General features: G+C 39.2%; 1 protein-coding gene across 2 annotated transcripts in view; it reads right to left on the bottom strand.

Moving 5' to 3' along the window:
- The window catches only part of LOC128642587 (uncharacterized), a 177076-nt gene that overhangs the window by 10535 nt on the left and 142159 nt on the right, over positions 1 to 24382 (bottom strand). For both annotated transcript variants that reach the window (XM_053695355.1, XM_053695356.1), the window contains exons 9-12: positions 23125 to 23340; positions 20328 to 20405; positions 10741 to 10989; positions 9080 to 9292 (exon numbers count right to left, since the gene is read on the bottom strand). In XM_053695355.1, coding sequence (XP_053551330.1) covers positions 9080 to 9292; positions 10741 to 10989; positions 20328 to 20405; positions 23125 to 23340 — 756 coding nt within the window. The remainder of the gene's footprint in view (positions 1 to 9079; positions 9293 to 10740; positions 10990 to 20327; positions 20406 to 23124; positions 23341 to 24382) is intronic.

Below are 24382 nucleotides of genomic sequence, written 5' to 3'. Positions count from 1 at the left end.
TGGCCCTCCCATTCGGGTTAGCCACTGCTCCAAGGATTTTCACAAAGGTGCTAGGGTCCCTTCTAGCGGTTCTAAGACCGAGGGGCATTGCAGTAGTACCTTACTTGGACGACATTCTAATACAAGAGTCGTCCCTGTCAAAAGCAAAGGCTCATACAGACATCGTTCTGGCCTTTCTCAGATCACACGGATGGAAGGTGAACATAGAAAAAAGTTCTCTGTCTCCGTCGACAAGAGTTCCCTTCTTGGGAACAATAATAGATTCCTTAGAAATGAGGATTTTTCTGACAGAGGTCAGAAAATCAAAACTTCTAAGCTCTTGTCAAGCTCTTCATTCTGTTACTCGTCCTTCCATAGCGCAGTGCATGGAAGTAGTAGGGTTGATGGTTGCAGCAATGGACATAGTTCCTTTTGCACGAATTCATCTGAGACCATTACAACTGTGCATGCTCAAACAGTGGAATGGGGATTATACAGACTTGTCTCCAATGATTCAAGTAGATCAGAAGACCAGAGATTCACTCCGTTGGTGGCTGACCCTGGACCATCTGTCCCAGGGAATGAGCTTCCGCAGACCAGAGCGGATTTTCTGAGTCGTCAGACATTCCATCCGGGGGAGTGGGAACTCCACCCGGAGATCTTTGCCCAAATAACCCAATTATGGGGCATTCCAGACATGGATCTGATGGCGTCTCGTCAGAACTTCAAGGTTCCTTGCTACGGGTCCAGATCCAGGGATCCCACGGCGACTCTAGTAGATGCACTAGTAACACCTTGGACCTTCAACCTAGCTTATGTATTTCCACCGTTTCCTCTCATTCCCAGGCTGGTAGCCAGGATCAATCAGGAGAGGGCCTCGGTGATCTTGATAGCTCCTGCGTGGCCACGCAGGACTTGGTATGCAGACCTGGTGAATATGTCATCGGTTCCACCATGGAAGCTACCTTTGAGACAGGACCTTCTTGTTCAGGGTCCATTCGAACATCCAAATCTGGTCTCCCTCCAGCTGACGGCTTGGAGATTGAACGCTTGATTCTATCGAAGCGTGGGTTTTCAGATTCTGTGATAGATACTCTGGTTCAGGCCAGAAATCCGGTAACTAGAAAGATTTACCATAAAATATGGAAAAGATATATCTGTTGGTGTGAATCCAAAGGATTCCCATGGAATAAGATAAAAATTCCTAAGATTCTCTCCTTTCTACAAGAAGGTTTGGAGAAAGGATTATCTGCAAGTTCTCTAAAGGGACAGATCTCTGCTTTATCTGTCTTACTACACAAAAGACTGGCAACTGTGCCAGATGTTCAAGCATTTGTTCAGGCTCTGGTTAGGATCAAGCCTGTTTACAGACCTTTGACTCCTCCCTGGAGTCTAAATCTAGTTCTTTCAGTTCTTCAAGGGGTTCCGTTTGAACCTTTACATTCCATAGATATTAAGTTACTATCTTGGAAAGTTTTGTTTTTGGTTGCAATTTCTTCTGCTAGAAGAGTTTCAGAGTTATCTGCTCTGCAGTGTTCTCCGCCCTATCTGGTGTTCCATGCAGATAAGGTGGTTTTGCGTACTAAGCCTGGTTTTCTTCCTAAGGTTGTTTCTAACAAAAATATTAACCAGGAGATAGTTGTTCCTTCTTTATGTCTGAATTCAGTTTCAAAGAAGGAACGTTTGTTACATAATTTGGACGTAGTCCGTGCTCTAAAATTCTATTTAGAGGCTACAAAAGATTTCAGACAAACTTCTTCCTTGTTTGTTGTTTATTCTGGTAAAAGGAGAGGTCAAAAAGCGACTTCTACCTCTCTTTCCTTTTGGCTTAAAAGCATCATCCGATTGGCTTATGAGACTGCCGGACGGCAGCCTCCTGAAAGAATCACAGCTCACTCCACTAGGGCTGTGGCTTCCACATGGGCCTTCAAGAACGAGGCTTCTGTTGACCAGATATGTAAGGCAGCGACTTGGTCTTCACTGCACACTTTTGCCAAATTTTACAAATTTGATACTTTTGCTTCTTCGGAGGCTATTTTTGGGAGAAAGGTTTTGCAAGCTGTGGTGCCTTCCGTTTAGGTAACCTGATTTGCTCCCTCCCTTCATCCGTGTCCTAAAGCTTTGGTATTGGTTCCCACAAGTAAGGATGACGCCGTGGACCGGACACACCAATGTTGGAGAAAACAGAATTTATGCTTACCTGATAAATTACTTTCTCCAACGGTGTGTCCGGTCCACGGCCCGCCCTGGTTTTTTAATCAGGTCTGATGAATTATTTTCTCTAACTACAGTCACCACGGTACCATATGGTTTATCCTATATATATTTCCTCCTGTCCGTCGGTCGAATGACTGGGGTGGGCGGAGCCTAGGAGGGACTATATGGCCAGCTTTGCTGGGACTCTTTGCCATTTCCTGTTGGGGAAGAGATATTCCCACAAGTGAGGATGACGCTGTGGACCGGACACACCGTTGGAGAAAGTAATTTATCAGGTAAGCATAAATTCTGTTTTCGGACATGAATCCAGTGATACTGGAGCTTGGATTTGTGGCTACTGGGTAACTAGCTATCACAGTGATATAGGGGCTTGTATTTGTGGCTACTGGGTACCTAGCTATCACAATGATACTGTAGCTTGTATTTGTGGCTACTGGGTACCTAGCTATCACAGTGATACTGTAGCTTGTATTTGTGGCTACTGGGTACCTAGCTATCACAGTGATACTGTAGCTTGTATTTTTGGCTACTGGGTACCTAGCTATCACAATGATACTGTAGCTTGTATTTGTGGCTACTGGGTACCTAGCTATCACAGTGATACTGTAGCTTGTATTTGTGGCTACTGGGTACCTAGCTATCACAGTGATACTGTAGCTTGTATTTGTGGCTACTGGGTACCTAGCTATCACAGTGATACTGTAGCTTGTATTTGTGGCTACTGGGTACCTAGCTATCACAGTGATACTGGAGCTTGTATTTGTGGCTACTGGGTACCTAGCTATCACAGTGATACTGGAGCTTGTATTTGTGGCTACTGGGTACCTAGCTATCACAGTGATACTGGAGCTTGTATTTGTGGCTACTGGGTACCTAGCTATCACAGTGATACTGTAGCTTGTATTTGTGGCTACTGGGTACCTAGCTATCACAGTGATACTGTAGCTTGTATTTGTGGCTACTGGGTACCTAGCTATCACAGTGATACTGTAGCTTGTATTTGTGGCTACTGGGTACCTAGCTATCACAGTGATAATGTAGCTTGGATTTGTGGCTACTGGGTACCTAGCTATCACAGTGATACTGTAGCTTGGATTTGTGGCTACTGGGTACCTAGCTATCACCGTGATACTGTAGCTTGTATTTGTGGCTACTGGGTACCTAGCTATCACAATGATACTGTAGCTTGGATTTGTGGCTACTGGGTACCTAGCTATCACTGTGATACTAGAGCTTGGATTTGTGGCTAACGGGTACCTATCTATCACAGTGATACTGTAGCTTGTATTTGTGGCTACTGGGTACCTAGCTATCACAGTGATACTGTAGCTTGTATTTGTGGCTACTGGGTACCTAGCTATCACAGTGATACTGTAGCTTGTATTTGTGGCTACTGGGTACCTAGCTATCACAGTGATAATGTAGCTTGGATTTGTGGCTACTGGGTACCTAGCTATCACAGTGATACTGTAGCTTGTATTTGTGGCTACTGGGTACCTAGCTATCACCGTGATACTGTAGCTTGTATTTGTGGCTACTGGGTACCTAGCTATCACAATGATACTGTAGCTTGTATTTGTGGCTACTGGGTACCTAGCTATCACTGTGATACTAGAGCTTGTATTTGTGGCTACTGGGTACCTAGCTATCACAGTGATATAGGGGCTTGTATTTGTGGCTACTGGGTACCTAGCTATCACAATGATACTGTAGCTTGTATTTGTGGCTACTGGGTACCTAGCTATCACAGTGATACTGTAGCTTGGATTTGTGGCTACTGGGTACCTAGCTATCACTGCGATATAGGGGCTTGTATTTGTGGCTACTGGGCACCTAGCTATCACAGTGATACTGTAGCTTGTATTTGTGGCTACTGGGCACCTAGCTATCACAGTGATACTGTAGCTTGTATTTGTGGCTACTGGGTACCTAGCTATCACAGTGATACTGGAGCTTGTATTTGTGGCTACTGGGCATCTATCTATCACAGTGATACTGGAGCTTGTATTTGTGGCTACTGGGTACCTATCTATCACAGTGATACTGTAGCTTGTATTTGTGGCTACTGGGTACCTAGCTATCACAGTGATACTGGAGCTTGTATTTGTGGCTACTGGGTACCTAGCTATCACAGTGATACTGGAGCTTGTATTTGTGGCTACTGGGTACCTAGCTATCACAGTGATACTGTAGCTTGTATTTGTGGCTACTGGGTACCTAGCTATCACAGTGATACTGTAGCTTGTATTTGTGGCTACTGGGCACCTATCTATCACAGTGATACTGTAGCTTGTATTTGTGGCTAATGGGCACCTATCTATCACAGTGATACTGGAGCTTGTATTTGTGGCTAATGGGCACCTATCTATCACAGTGATACTGTAGCTTGTATTTGTGGCTAATGGGCACCTATCTATCACAGTGATACTGGAGCTTGTATTTGTGGCTACTGGGCACCTAGCTATCACAGTGATACTGGAGCTTGTATTTGTGGCTAATGGGCACCTATCTATCACAGTGATACTGTAGCTTGTATTTGTGGCTAATGGGCACCTATCTATCACAGTGATACTGTAGCTTGTATTTGTGGCTAATGGGCACCTATCTATCACAGTGATACTGTAGCTTGTATTTGTGGCTAATGGGCACCTATCTATCACAGTGATACTGTAGCTTGTATTTGTGGCTACTGGGTACCTATCTATCACAGTGATACTGGAGCTTGTATTTGTGGCTAATGGGCACCTATCTATCACAGTGATACTGGAGCTTGTATTTGTGGCTAATGGGCACCTATCTATCACAGTGATACTGGAGCTTGTATTTGTGGCTAATGGGCACCTATCTATCACAGTGATACTGGAGCTTGTATTTGTGGCTAATGGGCACCTATCTATCACAGTGATACTGGAGCTTGTATTTGTGGCTAATGGGCACCTATCTATCACAGTGATACTGGAGCTTGTATTTGTGGCTAATGGGCACCTATCTATCACAGTGATACTGGAGCTTGGATTTGTGGCTACTGGGTACCTAGCTATCACAGTGATACTGGGGCTTGTATTTGTGGCTACTGGGCACCTACCTGTCACAGAGATATTGAGGCTTGTATTTGTGGCTACTGGGCACCTATCACAGTGATATTGAGGCTTGTATTTGTGGCTACTGGGCACATATCTATCACAGTGATATTGAGGCTTGTATTTGTGGCTACTGGGCACCTATCACAGTGATATTGAGGCTTGCATTTGTGGCTACTGGGCACCTATCACAGTGATATTGAGGCTTGCATTTGTGACTACTGGGCACCTATCACAGTGATATTGAGGCTTGTATTTGTGGCTACTGGGCACATATCTATCACAGTGATATTGAGGCTTGTATTTGTGGCTACTGGGCACATATCTATCACAGTGATATTGAGGCATGTATTTGTGACTACTGGGCACCTATCACAGTGATATTGAGGCTTGTAATTTGTGGCTACTGGGCACCTATCACAGTGATAGTGAGGCTTGCATTTGTGGCTACTGGGCACCTATCACAGTGATATTGAGGCTTGTATTTGTGGCTACTGGGCACATATCTATCACAGTGATATTGAGGCTTGCATTTGTGGCTACTGGGCACCTATCACAGTGATATTGAGGCTTGTATTTGTGGCTACTGGGCACATATCTATCACAGTGATATTGAGGCTTGTATTTGTGGCTACTGGGCACATATCTATCACAGTGATATTGAGGTTTGCATTTGTGACTACTGGGCACCTACCTATCACAGTGATATTGAGGCTTGTATTTGTGACTACTGGGCACCTATCACAGTGATATTGAGGCTTGTATTTGTGGCTACTGGGCACCTATCACAGGGATATTGAGGCTTGCATTTGTGGCTACTGGGCATCTATCACAGTGATATTGAGGCTTGCATTTGTGACTACTGGGCACCTATCACAGTGATATTGAGGCTTGTATTTGTGGCTACTGGGCACATATCTATCACAGTGATATTGAGGCTTGTATTTGTGACTAGTGGGCACATATCTATCACAGTGATATTGAGGCTTGTATTTGTGACTACTAGGCACCTATCACAGTGATATTGAGGCTTGCATTTGTGGCTACTGGGCATCTATCACAGTAATATTGAGGCTTGCATTTGTGACTACTGGGCACCTATCACAGTGATATTGATGCTTGTATTTGTGGCTACTGGGCACCTATCTATCACAGTGATATTGAGGCTTGTATTTGTGACTACTGGGCACCTATCACAGTGATATTGAGGCTTGTATTTGTGGCTACTGGGCACATATCTATCACAGTGATATTGAGGCTTGTATTTATGGCTACTGGGCACATATCTATCACAGTGATATTGAGGCTTGTATTTGTGACTACTGGGCACCTATCACAGTGATATTGAGGCTTGCATTTGTGGCTACTGGGCATCTATCACAGTGATATTGAGGCTTGCATTTGTGACTACTGGGCACCTATCACAGTGATATTGAGGCTTGTATTTGTGGCTACTGGGCACATATCTATCACAGTGATATTGAGGCTTGTATTTGTGACTAGTGGGCACATATCTATCACAGTGATATTGAGGCTTGTATTTGTGACTACTGGGCACCTATCACAGTGATATTGAGGCTTGCATTTGTGGCTACTGGGCATCTATCACAGTAATATTGAGGCTTGCATTTGTGACTACTGGGCACCTATCACAGTGATATTGATGCTTGTATTTGTGGCTACTGGGCACCTATCTATCACAGTGATATTGAGGCTTGTATTTGTGACTACTGGGCACCTATCACAGTGATATTGAGGCTTGTATTTGTGGCTACTGGGCACATATCTATCACAGTGATATTGAGGCTTGTATTTATGGCTACTGGGCACATATCTATCACAGTGATATTGAGGCTTGTATTTGTGACTACTGGGCACCTATCACAGTGATATTGAGGCTTGTATTTGTGACTACTGGGCACCTATCACAGTGATATTGAGGCTTGTATTTGTGGCTACTGGGCACATATCTATCACAGTGATATTGAGGCTTGTATTTGTGGCTACTGGGCACATATCTATCACAGTGATATTGAGGCTTGTATTTATGGCTACTGGGCACATACCTATCACAGTGATATTGAGGCATGTATTTATGGCTACTGGGCACATACCTATCACAGTGATATTGAGGCATGTATTTATGGCTACTGGGCACATATCTATCACAGTGATATTGAGGCTTGTATTTGTGGCTACTGGGCACATATCTATCACAGTGATATTGAGGCTTGTATTTGTGGCTACTGGGCACATATCTATCACAGTGATATTGAGGCTTGTATTTATGGCTACTGGGCACATACCTATCACAGTGATATTGAGGCTTGTATTTGTGGCTACTGGGCACCTATCACAGTGATATTGAGGCTTGTATTTATGGCTACTGGGCACATATCTATCACAGTGATATTGAGGCTTGTATTTGTGGCTACTGGGCACATATCTATCACAGTGATATTGAGGCTTGTATTTGTGGCTACTGGGCACATATCTATCACAGTGATATTGAGGCTTGTATTTGTGGCTACTGGGCACATATCTATCACAGTGATATTGAGGCTTGTATTTGTGGCTACTGGGCACATATCTATCACAGTGATATTGAGGCTTGTATTTATGGCTACTGGGCACATACCTATCACAGTGATATTGAGGCTTGTATTTGTGACTACTGGGCACCTATCTATCACAGTGATATTGAGGCTTGTATTTATGGCTACTGGGCACCTATCTATCACAGTGATATTGAGGCTTGTATTTGTGACTACTGGGCACCTATCTATCACAGTGATATTGAGGCTTGTATTTGTGGCTACTGGGCACATATCTATCACAGTGATATTGAGGCTTGTATTTATGGCTACTGGGCACATATCTATCACAGTGATATTGAGGCTTGTATTTGTGGCTACTGGGCACCTATCACAGTGATATTGAGGCTTGTATTTGTGGCTACTGGGCACATATCTATCACAGTGGATATTGAGGCTTGTATTTATGGCTACTGGGCACATATCTATCACAGTGATATTGAGGCTTGTATTTGTGGCTACTGGGCACATATCTATCACAGTGATATTGAGGCTTGTATTTGTGGCTACTGGGCACCTATCACAGTGATATTGAGGCTTGTATTTATGGCTACTGGGCACATATCTATCACAGTGATATTGAGGCTTGCATTTATGGCTACTGGGCACCTATCACAGTGATATTGAGGCTTGTATTTATGGCTACTGGGCACATATCTATCACAGTGATATTGAGGCTTGCATTTATGGCTACTGGGCACATATCTATCACAGTGATATTGAGGCTTGTATTTGTGGCTACTGGGTACCTATCACAGTGATATTGAGGCTTGTATTTATGGCTACTGGGCACCTATCTATCACAGTGATATTGAGGCTTGTATTTGTGGCTACTGGGTACCTATCACAGTGATATTGAGGCTTGTATTTATGGCTACTGGGCACCTATCTATCACAGTGATATTGAGGCTTGTATTTGTGGCTACTGGGTACCTATCACAGTGATATTGAGGCTTGTATTTATGGCTACTGGGCACCTATCTATCACAGTGATATTGAGGCTTGTATTTGTGGCTACTGGGCACCTATGACAGTGATATTGAGGCTTGTATTTATGGCTACTGGGCACCTATCTATCACAGTGATATTGAGGCTTGTATTTGTGGCTACTGGGCACCTATCACAGTGATATTGAGGCTTGTATTTGTGGCTACTGGGCACCTATCACAGTGATATTGAGGCTTGTATTTGTGGCTACTGGGCACCTACCTGTCACAGAGATGTTGGGGCTTCCAGACTTGGCCCAGATATTCTCTCCATGAGATGTCTCGCTGTGCTTCAGAGTCTTCAAGGACAGGAGATGTTCGGCCCACTTCTGGGCATCTTGGCTGACCCTGGAGTTTAGCTGCAGTGGCTTTGCTCCATGGCGAGATCTGTACACATTATTTGCTTTCAAGAACTCTTCTGCAAATTGCCGGGTGTCTACAAATAATGACCATAAGGAGCTGATTACAATATCACCAATTTAACCAGATGAAGTACATAGGAAATATCATTGTATGCCAATTACAGTATAGTAGCTCGGTATTTCAGCATGAGCTGAGTAAGGCTGAGGGCATAAGCTATGGGGAAAGCACTTTTTAGGGACGGTACCTATTTAAAAATGTCATTCACAAGTTGTAGTCATGTTAACCCTTTATATCCCATAAAATATTACACACATTAATGTACTGTGAGATGCTTAATACTAATTCTACCATTATACTAAACCTAACACCATTATAATAGACCTAACACTAAGTAGTAATTATTTATAACGTAAAATGTGTAAGTGCACCAACTGCCACATTAAAGTGAAAATTAAACATTCATGATTCAGATAGATCATGTAATTTTAAACAACTTTTTAATTTACTTCTATTGGCTTCGTTCTCTTGGTATCTTTTATTGAAGAGTAAAACTAGGTAGGGTCCTAAGCACTCAGGAGTGTGCACGTGTCTTTAATATGCTATGGCAGCAGTGTTTGGCAACATTGTATAACAAAGCTACAAATAATGTTAGAAAACACTGCTGCCATAGATTACTAAAGACACGTGCACACTCCTGAGCTTTTATGAGCCTACCTAGTCTTACTCTTCAATAAAAGATACCAAGACAACGAAGCAAATTTGATAACAGAAGTACATTGGAAAGTTATTTACATTTGCATGCTCTATATGAATCATAAAAGTTTAATTTTGACTTTACTCTCCCTTTAAGTTGCTCATGGTTTTTCTGCAGTTTTATGTCAAAATACAAACTTTATGTGCGGGAAGGTTCAAAAAAGCCAAAATTAAGAGCATTATATATATTTTATTTTTTTTATTATTTAATATAAAAGCAATACTGCAATAAAAAAAATGTTCTAACATTCTAAAAAATTATTTTTTTTCCCGCATTTAAAAGTCAAAATCAGGAGGTCCTAGCAAAACCTCACCTATATATAATATAATATTTATAACCTCTACCTATGCTGTGTACTAGACATGTGCGATTCGGTTCGGCCCGAATCGAAATTCGGACAAATTTGTTCGAATTCGGAGATTCGGATCGATTCGAATTTCCAAATTGCGGTAGTTCCGAATCTACCGAATAAATCCGAATCGATTCGAATTTATTCGGATGGATTCGGATGGCATGGTATACTAGTGTAATACACAGCACATCCCACTTTACAGTGACCGATTTTCCGAAAATCCGAATTGAACCAAACCGAAACGAATGCAAACCGAATTTGTTCGAATCCGAAAGAATCCGAATGAATCCGAAACAAATTCATTCGATTTCTTCCGAATTCGAATCGAACCGAACCAAATTTTTCACGGCTGCACATGTCTACTGTGTACATACAGTAAACAAAACTATTAAAAAGGTAATAAAGTTTTCACTACCGTAAGGTGCTGAATCTCCCGCACGTGCTGCTGGATGGAAAGTTGCCGCCTGGCCTCTGTCAGCTGACCCATTTCCGCTATCAGACACAGGTGTGCCTTTTGGTAGCACATTCTTCTGAAAGTAACCGGGGTTGGTGATGTTCCCCGCAGGGCTGTATTGGGCAACAGCAATCACCATACCTTTGCCGTCCACAGCTTTAGCAATGCCGAGCTCTTTCGAGTCTTTCCAGACAACCTGAGTGAAGTGACCTGCGTAGAAAACATCTTCTGTTAGTTTTTCTCTGTGTCCAGTGATTGGCACCTTTGTAAACAAAATACACATTCATGATTCAGACAGAACATTCCAATGTATTTCTATTATCAAATGTGCTTTGTTCACTTGCTATCCTTTGTTGAAGAGTAAACCTAGGTTGGCTGATAGGAGCTTAGGAGTGTGCACATGTCTATAGCAGTCTATGGCAACAATGTTTGCAACTATGTAAAACATTGCTATAAACAATGTTGAAAATGCTGCTGCCAGATTGCAGAAGACACAAACTCCCCTAACTATGTAACAAAAGATATCAAGAGAACTAAGCAAAATTAATAACAGAAGTAAATTGGAAAATTGTTTAAAATATAATGATCTATCCAATCCAGATAAATTTTAAAACAAAAAGCATCAGAAAACACAGTTACAAATCATGCAATCTTTGTTAATGCTTTTTCAGTGGAATATATTGTTACCAATGTACCAGAGAACTCTTGGCTAGATATACTTTATCTCCTGCATTTTGCTTCCTGTATTTAACCACATTAAAGGGACATTATACACTCATTTTTTTTCTTTGCATAAATGTTTTGTAGATGATCTATTTATATAGCCCATAAAGTTTTTTTTAAATGTATAGTTTTGCTTATTTTTAAATAACATTGCTCTGATTTTCAGACTCCTAACCAAGCCCCAAAGTTTTAGGAGAATACTGAGGTATACCTACTCCAGCTTGCTCCTGTTTGTGTAAAGAGTATCTTCATATGCAGAGGAAGGGGGGGGGGGTCTTATTTCCCACTTGCAGTGGGCTTTCCAGCTGCCTTTTCAACAGAGCTAAACTGTAAGCTTCTAAGTGAGTTTTTAAAAGGTTTTTTTGCTGGATTTTTATATCGGTATCTGTGCATCTTATTCTTTATAGTAGTGTCTATTACATGCAGTTATATGAAAATTGATGTATACTGTCCCTTTAATCCCCTTATGGGGTAGGTGCAGCAAATATTGCAGCTATATTTTGTCACCTGAACATATTTTGTGTTTTCTTTTCACTAATTTCCCTGATCCTTGCTAACCAATCACAATCCAATTTGCAGATCTAGCATGAACTCTGTTTGCACATATGCAGTTAATCTAGGAGACTGGGGTAGCCAGCCCTCTTCTATTTTCTTAAGGTGGTTTAGCACTGATGCAGATTAGTTAAAGGGACATGAAACCCAAAATTTCTTTTTCATAATTTAGGTAGAACATACAATTTAAAAAAAACTTTCCAGTTTACTTCTATTATCAAATTTGCTTCATTCTCTTGGTATCATTTGTTGAAGGAGCAGCAATGCACTACTGGTTTCTAACTGAACACATGGGTGAGCCAATGACAATCAGACTATATATGCAGCCACCAATCAGCAACTAGAACCTAGGTTCTTTGCTGTTCCTGAGCTTTCCTAGATAAACCTTTCAGCAATGGATAACGAGAGAATGAAGCAAATTAAATAATAGAAGTCAATTGGAAAGTTGTTTAAAATTATATGTTCTACATAAATCATGAAAGGAAATTTTTGGGTTTCATGTCCCTTTAAGTAGTAAAAACATAATTTAACAGGTATTTAAATAAACAGACATATCTTCCTTTTTAACCTTTGTCATAGCAAAATCTAAATATATATTTAAATATACCCATATAATATTAACACCTACACTACCTTGTTTGCTCACTGCTATTGCAAAGAATACTTTTCCTATCATGATTGTTGATGCAAAACGTATAATCCACTTAAAAAAGCAAATGAGTACAGAAAATGTGAGGTAGGAGGGTGTAGAAAACCTCACACCATATAATATAAAAATATATATATATATACAGTATATATATGTATGTGTGTGTGTATATATATATAGAATTACTTCAAAACATATATAATATATATGGTATAAATATTACTCCTATTCTGGAGCTTGATAATATAGAAACCAAGTACATTTAGACTTATGCTATTACATTTATTACTGTCAGCTTGGAAAACAATCGGCTAGATAACGAGTTTTGCGGTAAGAGCTGCTTGGTGCTAACTTGCAAGTTATTGTTACCGCTCACCTCCCTATAGCGCTGCTATTACAGGTTTGCATAAAACCGGCGTTAGCAGACAAGAAGTGATCGTTAAGCAAAATTGTGCTCCATACAGCAATCCAATACCAGCGCCGCGGGGAGCTAGTTTTACATGCTCGTGCATGATTTCCCCATAGACATCAATGGGGAGAGCCAGCTGAAAAAAAGTCTAACACCTGCAATAAAGGAGCGTAAAGCTCCGTAACGCAGCCCCATTGATTCATATGGGGAACTAAAAAGTTATGTTTACACCTAACGCCCTAACATAAACCCTGAGTCTAAACACCCCTAATCTGCCGCCCCCAACATCGCCAACATCTACATTACATTTATTAACCCCTAATCTGCCACACCGACTTCGCCGCCACCTACAGTACACTTATTAACCCCTAATCTGCCGCCCCCAACGTCGCCGCCACTATACTAAAGTTATAAACCCCTAAACCTAACCCTAAGTCTAACCCTAACACCCCCTACTATTATGCAATCAGCCAATAGGATTGAGCTCGCATTCTATTGGCTGATTGGAACAGCCAATAGAATGCAAGCTCAATACTATTGGCGGATTGCATCAGCCAATAGGATTTTTTCACCTTTAATTCCGATTGAAGATGGAGCCGCTCCGCGCCGGATGGATGAAGATAGAAGATGCCGTCTGGATGAAGATTTCTGCCGGCTTGGATGAAGACTTCGGCCCGCTTGGATGAAGACTTCTGCCGGCTTCGATGAGGACTTCTGCCGCTTTGTTGAGGATGGATGTTGGATCTTCAAAAACTGTAAGTGGATCTTCGTTGGTTAGTGTTAGGTTTTTTTAAGGGTTTATTGGGTGGGTTTTATTTTTAGATTAGGGCTTTTGGGCACCGAAAAAGAGCTAAATGCTTTTTTAAGGGCAATGCCCATCCAAATGCCCTTTTCAGGGCAATGGGGAGCTTAGGTTTTTAGTTAGGATTTTATTTGGGGGGGTTGGTTGTGTGGGTGGTGGTTTGTATTTTTTTTACAGGTAAAAGAACTGATTTCTTTGGGGCAATGCCCTGCAAAAGGCTCTTTTAAGGGCTATTGGTAGTTTAGTTTAGGCTAGGGTTTTTTTTTATTTGGGGGGGCTTTTTTATTTTGATAGGGCTAATAGATTAGGTGTAATTAGTTTAAATATCTGATAATTTATTTTTTATTTTGTGTAATTTAGTGGGGTTTTTTGTAATTTAGTTAATTGGATTTAATTAATGTAATTTATTTAATTGTAGTGTAAGGTTAGGTGTTAGTGTAACTCAGGTTATGTTTTATTTTACAGGTAAATTTGTATTTATTTTAGCTAGGTAGCTAGTAAAGTTAATAACTATTTACTAACAAGTCTACCTAGTTAAAATAAATACAAATTTGCCTGTGAAATAAAAATAAAACCTAAGCTAGCTACAATGTAATTATAAGTTATATTGTAACTATCTTAGGGTTTATTTTACAGGTAAGCATTTAGTTTTAAATAGGAATTATTTAGTTAATGATAGGAATTTTTTATTAGATTTATTTTAATTATATTAAAGTTAGGGGTGTTAGGGTTAGACTTAGGGTTAGGTTTAGGGGTTTATAACTTTAGTATAGTGGCAGCGACGTTGGGGGCGGCAGATTAAGGGTTAATAAGTGTAGGTAGGTAGCGACGACGTTGGGGCAGCAGATTAAGGGTTAATAACAGTAATGTAGGTTGTGGTGATGTTAGGGACAGCAGGTTAGGGGTTAATAATATTTAACTAGTGTTTGCGATGCGGGAGTGCGGCGGTTTAGGGGTTAATATGTTTGTTCTAGTGGCGGCAATGTCCGGAGCGGCAGATTAGGGGTAAATAATTTTATTTTAGTGTTTGCAATGCGGGAGAGCCTCGGTTTAGGGGTTAATAGGTAGTTTATGGTTGTTAGTGTACTTTTTAGCACTTTAGTTATGAGTTTTATGCTACAGCTTTGTAGCATAAAACTCATAACTACTGACTCTCAGTTTACGGTATGGATCTTGACGGTATAGGGTGTACCGCTCACTTTTTGGCCTCCCAGGCAAACTCGTAATACCGGCGCAAAAGAAGTCCCATTGAAAAAGGACTTTTTGAAAGCTGCGGTAGTTACGTTGCGTTACGACCAAAAAAGTGTGCGGTGCAGCTAAACCTGCAAGACTCGTAATACCAGCAGTAGTGAAAAAGAGCCTTAACGCTGCTTTTTCACCCATACCGCAAAACTCGTAATCTAGCCGAATGTTTATTATGGCGAAGCAGTTTAGTTGGATTGTTAGCTATGTTGTTATATTCTGGAAAAACACAGAAATTCTAGATGACCTGAAGCAGGAATATTTTCCATTTTCTCTCTTTTCTTTTGCATATTTGTTCCATTTCATTCTATATTTAGGAATAATTTGGTTTCTGTGGGTACTATAACGATGTGACTTTATATTCTTCACTGTTGACCTTTAAAGTAAGTTATTTGTGGCAAAATAAATCATCTGAAAGGGACTTATAGTAAGTGCAGATCTGTACAGCTGACCTGTGGCATAGGAACTCATTGGCTAACAAGCAGAACTCCCAACGTTTTATTGGGCAATGACATGCCCCATAGCCGTAAGATCAAACACGTTTGTTTTCAGCACAGAAACATCCGCTTAAAAATAAAATAAAAACTTTAATACAAAATCAAATTTCTCTTTTAGTTGAAGCAAAGAAGAATATTACGTTAGTGTCCCTTTAATAAAACATACCTATGAAGATAATATTTATTAAGGTATACAAATAGGATATATATCTTCAGTCTTATTATATGACTGCAGTGTTGTTTTAAAGGCATATGAAACCCACAAGTTTTCTTTCATGATTCAAATAGAGCAGCAATTTGAAACAGCTTTCTAATTTACTTCTATTATCAAATGTTCTTTGATAATTCTTTGTTGGAAAGCAGGGACATAAGCTCAGGCGCATTCACGTGTCTGCAACACTATAAGGCAGCAACTTTACAAGAATGTTATTCATAAGCAAGAGCAATAGATGGCAGCACAATTTCCTGCCAGGTATTGCTCCAGATGCCTACCTAGGTATCTCTTCAACAAAGAATATCATGGGTACTAAGCAAATTTGAAAAAAGAAGTACATTAGAAAAATGGTATGCTTTGTCTAGAATAGGGTTGCCACCTCGGCCGTGTTTTCCTGGACACTTATGAGTTACACATGTTGCAGGGTGTGCAGAGGGGAACATGTATTGCTCCTCTGGACACCACACAAATAGTGACCCTGGACTGCACTATTCATGTTCAACCCTGCAGCATGTGTAACTCATAAGTGTCCAGGACGAAATGGCTAAGGTGGCAACCCTTGTTCGAGAGCTCCAATGCTTGCAGCTCCTGAACTGAACTTTACCCCTCTATTTAACCTTTCTATGGGGGTTAAAACAGTTATCTAGGGGCAGTAATACAATCATTACACACTCTTATGAATTAGAACATGTTTTTTGCTTTAGACTATCCCTATAATATTATGATGTTTGTTTGTTTGGTTTTGTTGTTTTTTGTTTTTTTTTACTAATCACTTTTTTGTAGCCCAAACACTTTCAAATGTATTTATATAGTTCTGTAGATAAGGTCCCGAAACTGCATTCATTATTGAGCTGCCAGATATGATATCTCTTTTTTTGGTGCATCTCATTTATTTAAAGGAATTATCAAATTATTGAACCCAAGAACACCGAATATGACTTATGCCAACACAACATTCAGACAGAGAATACAATTTTACAAAAGTTTCAAATTTACTTCTGTTATCAAGATAGAAGGGTGCACATATCCGGAGCACTACATGACAGGAAATAGTGCTGGTAATCTAAAACATTGTTACAAAACTGCTGCAATGTAGTGCTGCAGGCACGTGCACACTTCTGAAGTTAACTTCCTGCTTTTCAACAAAGGATAATGAGAAAACGAAGAAAATGTGTTAATAGCAGTAAATTGGAAAGTTTTTTAAAATTGTGAGCCAGATTACAAGTAGAGCGCTATTTAACGCTCCCGCGGAAACGTTAAAGGGACAGTCAAGTCCAAAAAAAACCTCATGTTTCAAATAGGGCATGTAATTTTAAACAACTTTCCAATTTACTTTTATCACCAATTTTGCTTTGTTCTTTTGGTATTCTTAGTTGAAAGCTAGACCTAGGAAGGCTCATATGATAATTTCTAAGCCCTTGAAGGCCGCCTCTAATCACATGCTTTTGTATTTGCTTTTCACAGCAGGGGAGAGCTAGTTCAGGTAAACCCTATAGATAACATTGTGAGGACGCCCGTGGATTGTGGCAGACACTGCACTAATTGGCTAAAATGAAAGTCAATCGATAATAAATAAAAAGTCATGTGATCAGGGGGCTGTCAGAAGATGCTTAGATACAAGGTAATCACAGAGGTTAAAAGTATATTAATATAACTGTGTTGTTTATGCAAAACTGGGGAATGGGTAATAAAGGGATTATCTATCTTTTAAAACAACATAAATTCTGGTGTTGACTGTCCCTTTAACTACGCTAGAAGTAAGCTTTTTGCAGGCGTCTGGCTGCGCTCTTATTACAAGTTAAAAGTAAACCGTTTTTGCTTGCACGCTAACCTGATGAGCGTTAAAAGCCAAGCAAATCAAGGGAGCAAAAAAAGTGGGAAAAAATCTAAGACTCCACTCACAAGCAAATCCGATTACATATTCTCAAGTGCGCTAACCCGACATGAAAATATGAATATTTCACATACCAATGTTCTTTACATAGCAGAATATGTTCTATTTATTCATAAAGCTCCTGAGCCTACTTAGGTATGCCTTTCAACAAAGGATACCAAAAGACCAAAGCAAATTAGATAATAGAAGTAAATTATAATGTTATTTAAATTGTATTCTCTATCTGAATTATAAAAGAAATGTTTTGGCTTTCTAGTCCCTTTAAAGCTCAGATTGGTTACTCCAAATAAGACAAACAGTGGCTGAAGGTTGTCTATAAAAAATGAATTGCAGTAAAAAAGATGCTGCGTCGCAAGTAGCAATTGTGTGGGGAAAGAACCGGTCCGGCTGCAGCTTTATAAATGTACCTTTATATGTCGGTAAGGTATGGACAGAGGGAGATAAAAACACAAGGCCCTATATTCTCTAAACCTCAAGACAAGACTCTAAAAAGATCTATGAGTGTTCCAATGTCCTTCACGAGAATCTCGCTAGGGGGCACTCCCTACATTTCTCTATGTGAAGGAGAGACACATATTACTGTATAGTGCTCAAAAAAATGAGCAGTTTAAAAAGTGTATTTAAAGTATAAGTTGCAATGTAAGCTGTGACACAATAGCTTGTTGCTTCTTCTACAGTCACTCAGGGGTTAAAAAACGGTTCTTAGCCACAAGCTTTCGTTCTGCCCTATTAAACTCTGTTCCCCATCCCCTCACAAAATCACCCTTTTCAGGACATTTTTCTAGCCGCCTGAATGTGTTTTATTGTATGCGCAATACCACCTACCTATCCTGGCTACGTTACCTTGTGAGCACCCGGTAAACACAAAAAAGACTTGTCGCTTCTGCACCATGTAACCGAAATGCACCAAGGTTTAACAGAATGTGCACTTGAACACACAGCTTTAAAACTATACCAAACACTTTGGGGTGCTCCCACTAGAAGCAGGGTGCTTCACTATTAAAATTACCGGACATGAAAGGGGCGGGGCTAATTTATATGCCCAGGAGAGCTTACCTCTGGACACAAGGGAGGGAGAGCGAGAGGCTGTAATTAGCTTTTGCATGTTTACATTTTACACCTTGTACTGTATAAAAACCCATTCAGCGCATCTGAAGTTCGCTCATAAGTCTCATCATATTGTTAAAGCACTTTATGTCTTCAGATCTCACTGTTTTATTTTTGTCAAATGTATGCTGGCAAGTTTGTTTCAAAATACTTAATTCACTTATTGCACTGATAGAAAAAGACATGGTTGCAAAACTAGAAGCAAATGCAAAAGTAAAGTAATGGTGAAAATATAGCAATTTGATTTATATTTGCTTTAAAAAATGTTTTTAACAGTGTCAGGTCTTCTCTTTCACATTCACTCTTCCTATACATAAAGCTTCATTATTTCCTATGGAAAACAGCTCGCCACTCTCTGGGACTTCCCGCTTCAACCCCCTTTTGACAAAATTGAGCGTAAGTCGACAGATTTACCCAGCACACTAGATTTAGTTTAACTTTATAGGGATATAAAACCCAACATTTTATTTCATGATTCAAATAAAAGCAAGTAATTTAAAAAAAATTCTAATTTACTTCTATTATCAATTTGTCTTTGTTTTCTTGGTATCTTTGGTTGAAGAGCAGGGTCATAAGCTTAGGAGTCTACCCATTTCTGGAGCACTATATGGCAGCACTATTTTTTGCAATGTAGTGCTCCAGATACCTACCTGGGTACCTCTTCAACAAAGAATATCATGGGAAGCAAATATGATAAAAGAAGTCCATTGCAAAGGTTTTCTTTAGAATTGTATGCAGTGTCTGGAATCACACCGAAAATATTTTTGGGTTTCATATCCCTTTAAAGGGAGAGTCTACACCAGAATTGTTGTTGTTTTAAAAGATAGATAAACCCTTAATTACCCATTCCCCAGTTTTGCATAACCAACACAGTTATAATTATACACATTTTACATCTGTGATTACCTTGTATCTAAGCCTCTGCAGACTGCCCCCTTATTTCAGTTCTTTTGACAGACTTGCATTTTCAGAGCTGTCTCCATGGTAAATTCACATGCATGAGCTCAATGTTATCTATATGAAACACGTGAACTAATGCCCTCTAGTGGTGAAAAACTATCAAAATTAATTTAGATTAGAGGCGGCCTTCAAGGTCTAAGAAATTAGCATATGAACCTCCTAGGTTTAGCTTTCAACTAAGAATACCAAGAGAGAACAAAGCAAAATTGGTGATAAAAGTAAATTGGAAAGTTGTTTAAAATTATGTGCCCTATCTGAATCATGAAAGTTTTTTTTTTTACTTGACTGTCCCTTTAATAACAATGTTGATTGTCCGTTTATGAGAATGAGAACTCATAGCCTGCTATATATTCCTATCCAATAGATGGCGTACAACACCCAACATTATACTAAAGAGGGAGACTGATTACTAATTATTGCGATGTCATTTCTTCCCTATCTCATGCTCGGAAAAGGAATTTTTGGTGACAATATGCCAGACACAATCCTCAGCACTCACCTGTGTTGGACTGAAATCCAGGTTTGCTAAAATTGTAGTCTTTTATTTCTCCATACCAAGTATCCACCACCTGGGAACCTAGAAAAAGGGGTAACAATTAGTAAAAACGAAGACTAAAATAAATAGCAACTATTCCTAAACCCATAAGATATACCATTGGTAGAAATGTAGATTTGCATATAACAAGGATTTGTGAATTGCTTTACAATTTATGTCTGTCACCTCTGCTAGAAGGCAGCTTCTTGTATCTACTGGCCTTTCTGGCACAACCCGCTCTACTATCCTGCAAATATAAATTAGCATTCCTAGGTCTAGTATTCCCCTTTACCAAAACTATTCCCTGCGGCACATTAGATAACCTCTTAAAGGGACAGGAAGCCAATCATTAAAGGGACAGTCTACTCCAGAATGTTTATTGTTTAAAATATAGATAATCCTTTTATTACCCATTCCCCAGTTTTGCATAAACAACATGGTTATATTAATATACTTTTTAACTCTGTGATTACCTTGTATCTAAGCCTTTTCCGACAACCCCTTATCTCAGTTCTTTTGACAGAATTGCATTTTAGCTAATTAGTAACTCCATGGGCGTGAGTACAATGTTATCTATATAGCACACATGAACTAATGCCCTCTAGCTATGAAAAACCTTGTAAAATGCATTCAGATAATTAGAGGCGGCCTTCACAGGCTTAGAAATTAGCATATGAGGCGACCTAGGTTTAGCTTTTAACTAAGAATACCAAGAGAACAAAGCAAATTTGATGATAAAAGTAAATTGGAAAGTTGTTTAAAATGACATGCCCTATCTGAATTTTGTCTAGACTGTCCCTTTAATGATTCAGATAATAATAATAATAAAATGTTTCCAAGTTACTTCTATTAAATGGCCATTTAATAAAAGAAAATCTTTCATGAATCAGATAGGGCAGACAATTTTATACAACTTTCTAATTTACCGATATTATCAAATTTACTTCATTTTCTTGGTATCCTTTGTTAAAGGAGCAGCAATGCACTACTGAGAGACAGCTAAATACATCAAGTAAGAGAGTGACAAGAGGCTTCTATGTGACGCCACCAATCATCTGCTTGCTCCCGATAATGCATTGCTGCATCTTCAACAAAGGATACCAAGAGAATGAAGCAAATGTGATAATATAAGTAAAATAGTAAGTATAGTTAAATTCTATGCCCAATCTGAGTCATGAAAAGAAAAAAAAAAATTGTGTTTCATGTCCTTTAACACATTTATTTCTTACTCTTAGTCTTCTTTACTGAAACTTTACTCCTTTGCATAAAAACATACAGGGGAGTAGTTTCAGGAGTGTTCGTGTTCTGAGCATTATATGGCAAGCTACCTTAGAAACAATATTTATAACAGTCCACCCTTTCTGTAAAAATAACTGATACACCTAGAAACCTCTAACTTGTTGTTGAGACACACCTAGCTGTGTACTTCACAATACTGCAAAGTCAAATAGTTATTAAACAGTATAATATTATGTTTAATTATGTGCGGTTAACAAAGTTTGAAATATACTGTAATTATTTTGTCTCCTTTTTTTGTAATTTAAGTCTGAATATTGTTGGTTTTCTAATTTCCACTGTTTCTATAGACTAATAGGTCCCGCCATGTTTCAACTTAAGTTGCCCCTTATCTGTTTCCCCTCCTGAAGACAATTTGGGACATATATAAAACAAGCAATAAACAAGACTGTCTAAACAAGGTTGTGTGTAACATAGGATAATCTAAAAGGGTTTCCACACAGCTTTGTTTGCACAAAAAAAGAGATACATAGAGAACTAGTTCAAACATGACGGGGCCCATTACTTTATAGAAACTAAACACTTAGACTTATATTATTAATATTTAAACAACTAATATAATTGTAAAAAAATATATCTATACAACATTCTAAGACTAATCTTTGCTTTAAATATATAATTATGTCTTGCATGTATTTACTGTTTTTGACGCTCTTTAAATCACTCAATAAATACATTTTGAATTTTCTTCACAAGGTTTTAGAAGATATCTCTCAAACATTTACAATTCTGGTTAGACAAGGCTGAACTGAACTACCACTCTCTTGGAGGTCTTCAAGTGCTCATTAGTTATCCATAGTTACACTTGGAATCTTAGAATCTAAACCCATGTGGTCCTATATAACCTAGGAGCAGCACCATTCTCCCCTAGAAATCTAGTTAGATGTTGAGAGGGAGCATTTCTGTAGGTAACTTTCTTACCGGTTGCATCTCTCAACCATGTCCTATATTACCTAGGAGCAGCACCATTCTGCCAAAGAAACCTAATCTAGTTAGATGTGGAGACTAGAGAGGCCATTTCTATAGGTAACTTTCTTACCGGTTGCATCCCTCAAACATGTGGTCCTATAGTATCTAGAAGCAGCACCATTCTCCCCTAGAAATCTAGTTAGATGTCGAGAGGGAGCATTTCTGTAGGTAACGTTCTTGTATCCCTCAACCATGTGGTCCTATATTACCTAGGAGCAGCACCATTCTGCCCAAGAAACCTAAATCTAGTTAGATGTGGAGAGAGGCCATTTGTATAGGTACTTTCTTAACGGTTGCATCCCTCAACCATGTGGTCCTATAGTATCTAGGAGCAGCACCATTTTGCCCTAGAAATCTAGTTAGATGTCGAGAGAGGGCATTTCTGTAGGTAATGTTCTTACCGGTTGCATCCCTCAACCATGCGGTCCTATATTACTTAGGAGCATCCCTAGAATTCTGCCCTAGAAATTTAGTCAGATATGGGTAACAGTCTTACCGGTTGCATCCCTCATACTGGAGTTCCACTTGTACCACAGATTCTCGCCATGAGTGGTGTTGCTGTGTTGCAAGGCATTGATGGACAAGAGGTGGTCCGCCCATTTTTGGCTGGATTCACAAAGCTCCCTGGTTAACTTCAAGGGCGGTGCACCGTGCTGGCGCCGATAAGCATTGTGAGCATCCAGCGCCTCCTGCTCAAAGCTGCTGGCCCCGTCTGAAAAACAGTCATACATTTTTATTGCTCCATAGGTATTTCATAAGGAAGGATAACAAAAGACAAATTTGAGTTATCATCCTACAAAATGTATGACAGCTAACAATAAAAATATATCTAAGCCTTATTAAATGTTATCTTCTCACTCTGTCTTATGCAAAATCCTCTACAATGTCTTTTTGCCCAAACTGTATTTATATTCAAGGTAAGGTACTACCAGGAGTTTCTATAATGCCAAAACTATTTATACCATATAATAAGGTTTCTATAATGCCAAAACTATTTATACCATATAATAAGGTTTCTATAATGCCAAAACTATTTATACCATATAATAAGGTTTCTATAATGCCAAAACTATTTATACCATATAATAAGGTTTCTATAATGCCAAAACTATTTATACCATATAATAAGGTTTCTATAATGCCAAAACTATTTATACCATATAATAAGGTTTCTATAATGCCAAAACTATTTATACCATATAATAAGGTTTCTATAATGTAAAAAACAGAATTCCAAATCAGATGGTTTCTTTTCTTTTATAACTATTTTATTTCTAAGAAAGAACCCGCAGTGCTTTAAAGGGATATGAAACCAAACATTTTCCTTTCATGATTCAGATAGAGAATGTGATTTTAAACAACTTTCTAATTTGCTTCTATTATCATTTTTTATTTTGTTCTCTTGGTATCTTGTTGAATGAGCCGGCCCATTTCTGGAGCACTATACGGCAGCAGTTTTGCAAGAATGTTATCCATTTGCAAAAGCACTAAATAGCAGCACTATTTGCCTGTCATGTAGTGTTCCAGATGCCTACCTAGGTATCTCTTCAACACAAAATATCATGGGAACGAAGCAAATTTGATAATAGAAATAAATTGGAAACGTTTTTAAAGTTGCTTGGTCTGAATCACAAAAGAACATTTTTGGGTTTCATATCCCTTTAATAACTAGATGTGTCATGCTAGTTTCAAACATGCACAGCAAATAACAGTTACAGAAAAGGAAAACATAACTTATAGGGATGCTGCATTTT

This window comes from Bombina bombina, chromosome 12 (assembly GCF_027579735.1).
Source record: "Bombina bombina isolate aBomBom1 chromosome 12, aBomBom1.pri, whole genome shotgun sequence".
Classification (NCBI taxonomy): Eukaryota; Metazoa; Chordata; class Amphibia; order Anura; family Bombinatoridae; genus Bombina; species Bombina bombina.
This window is presented reverse-complemented; position numbering and strand designations above follow the sequence as displayed.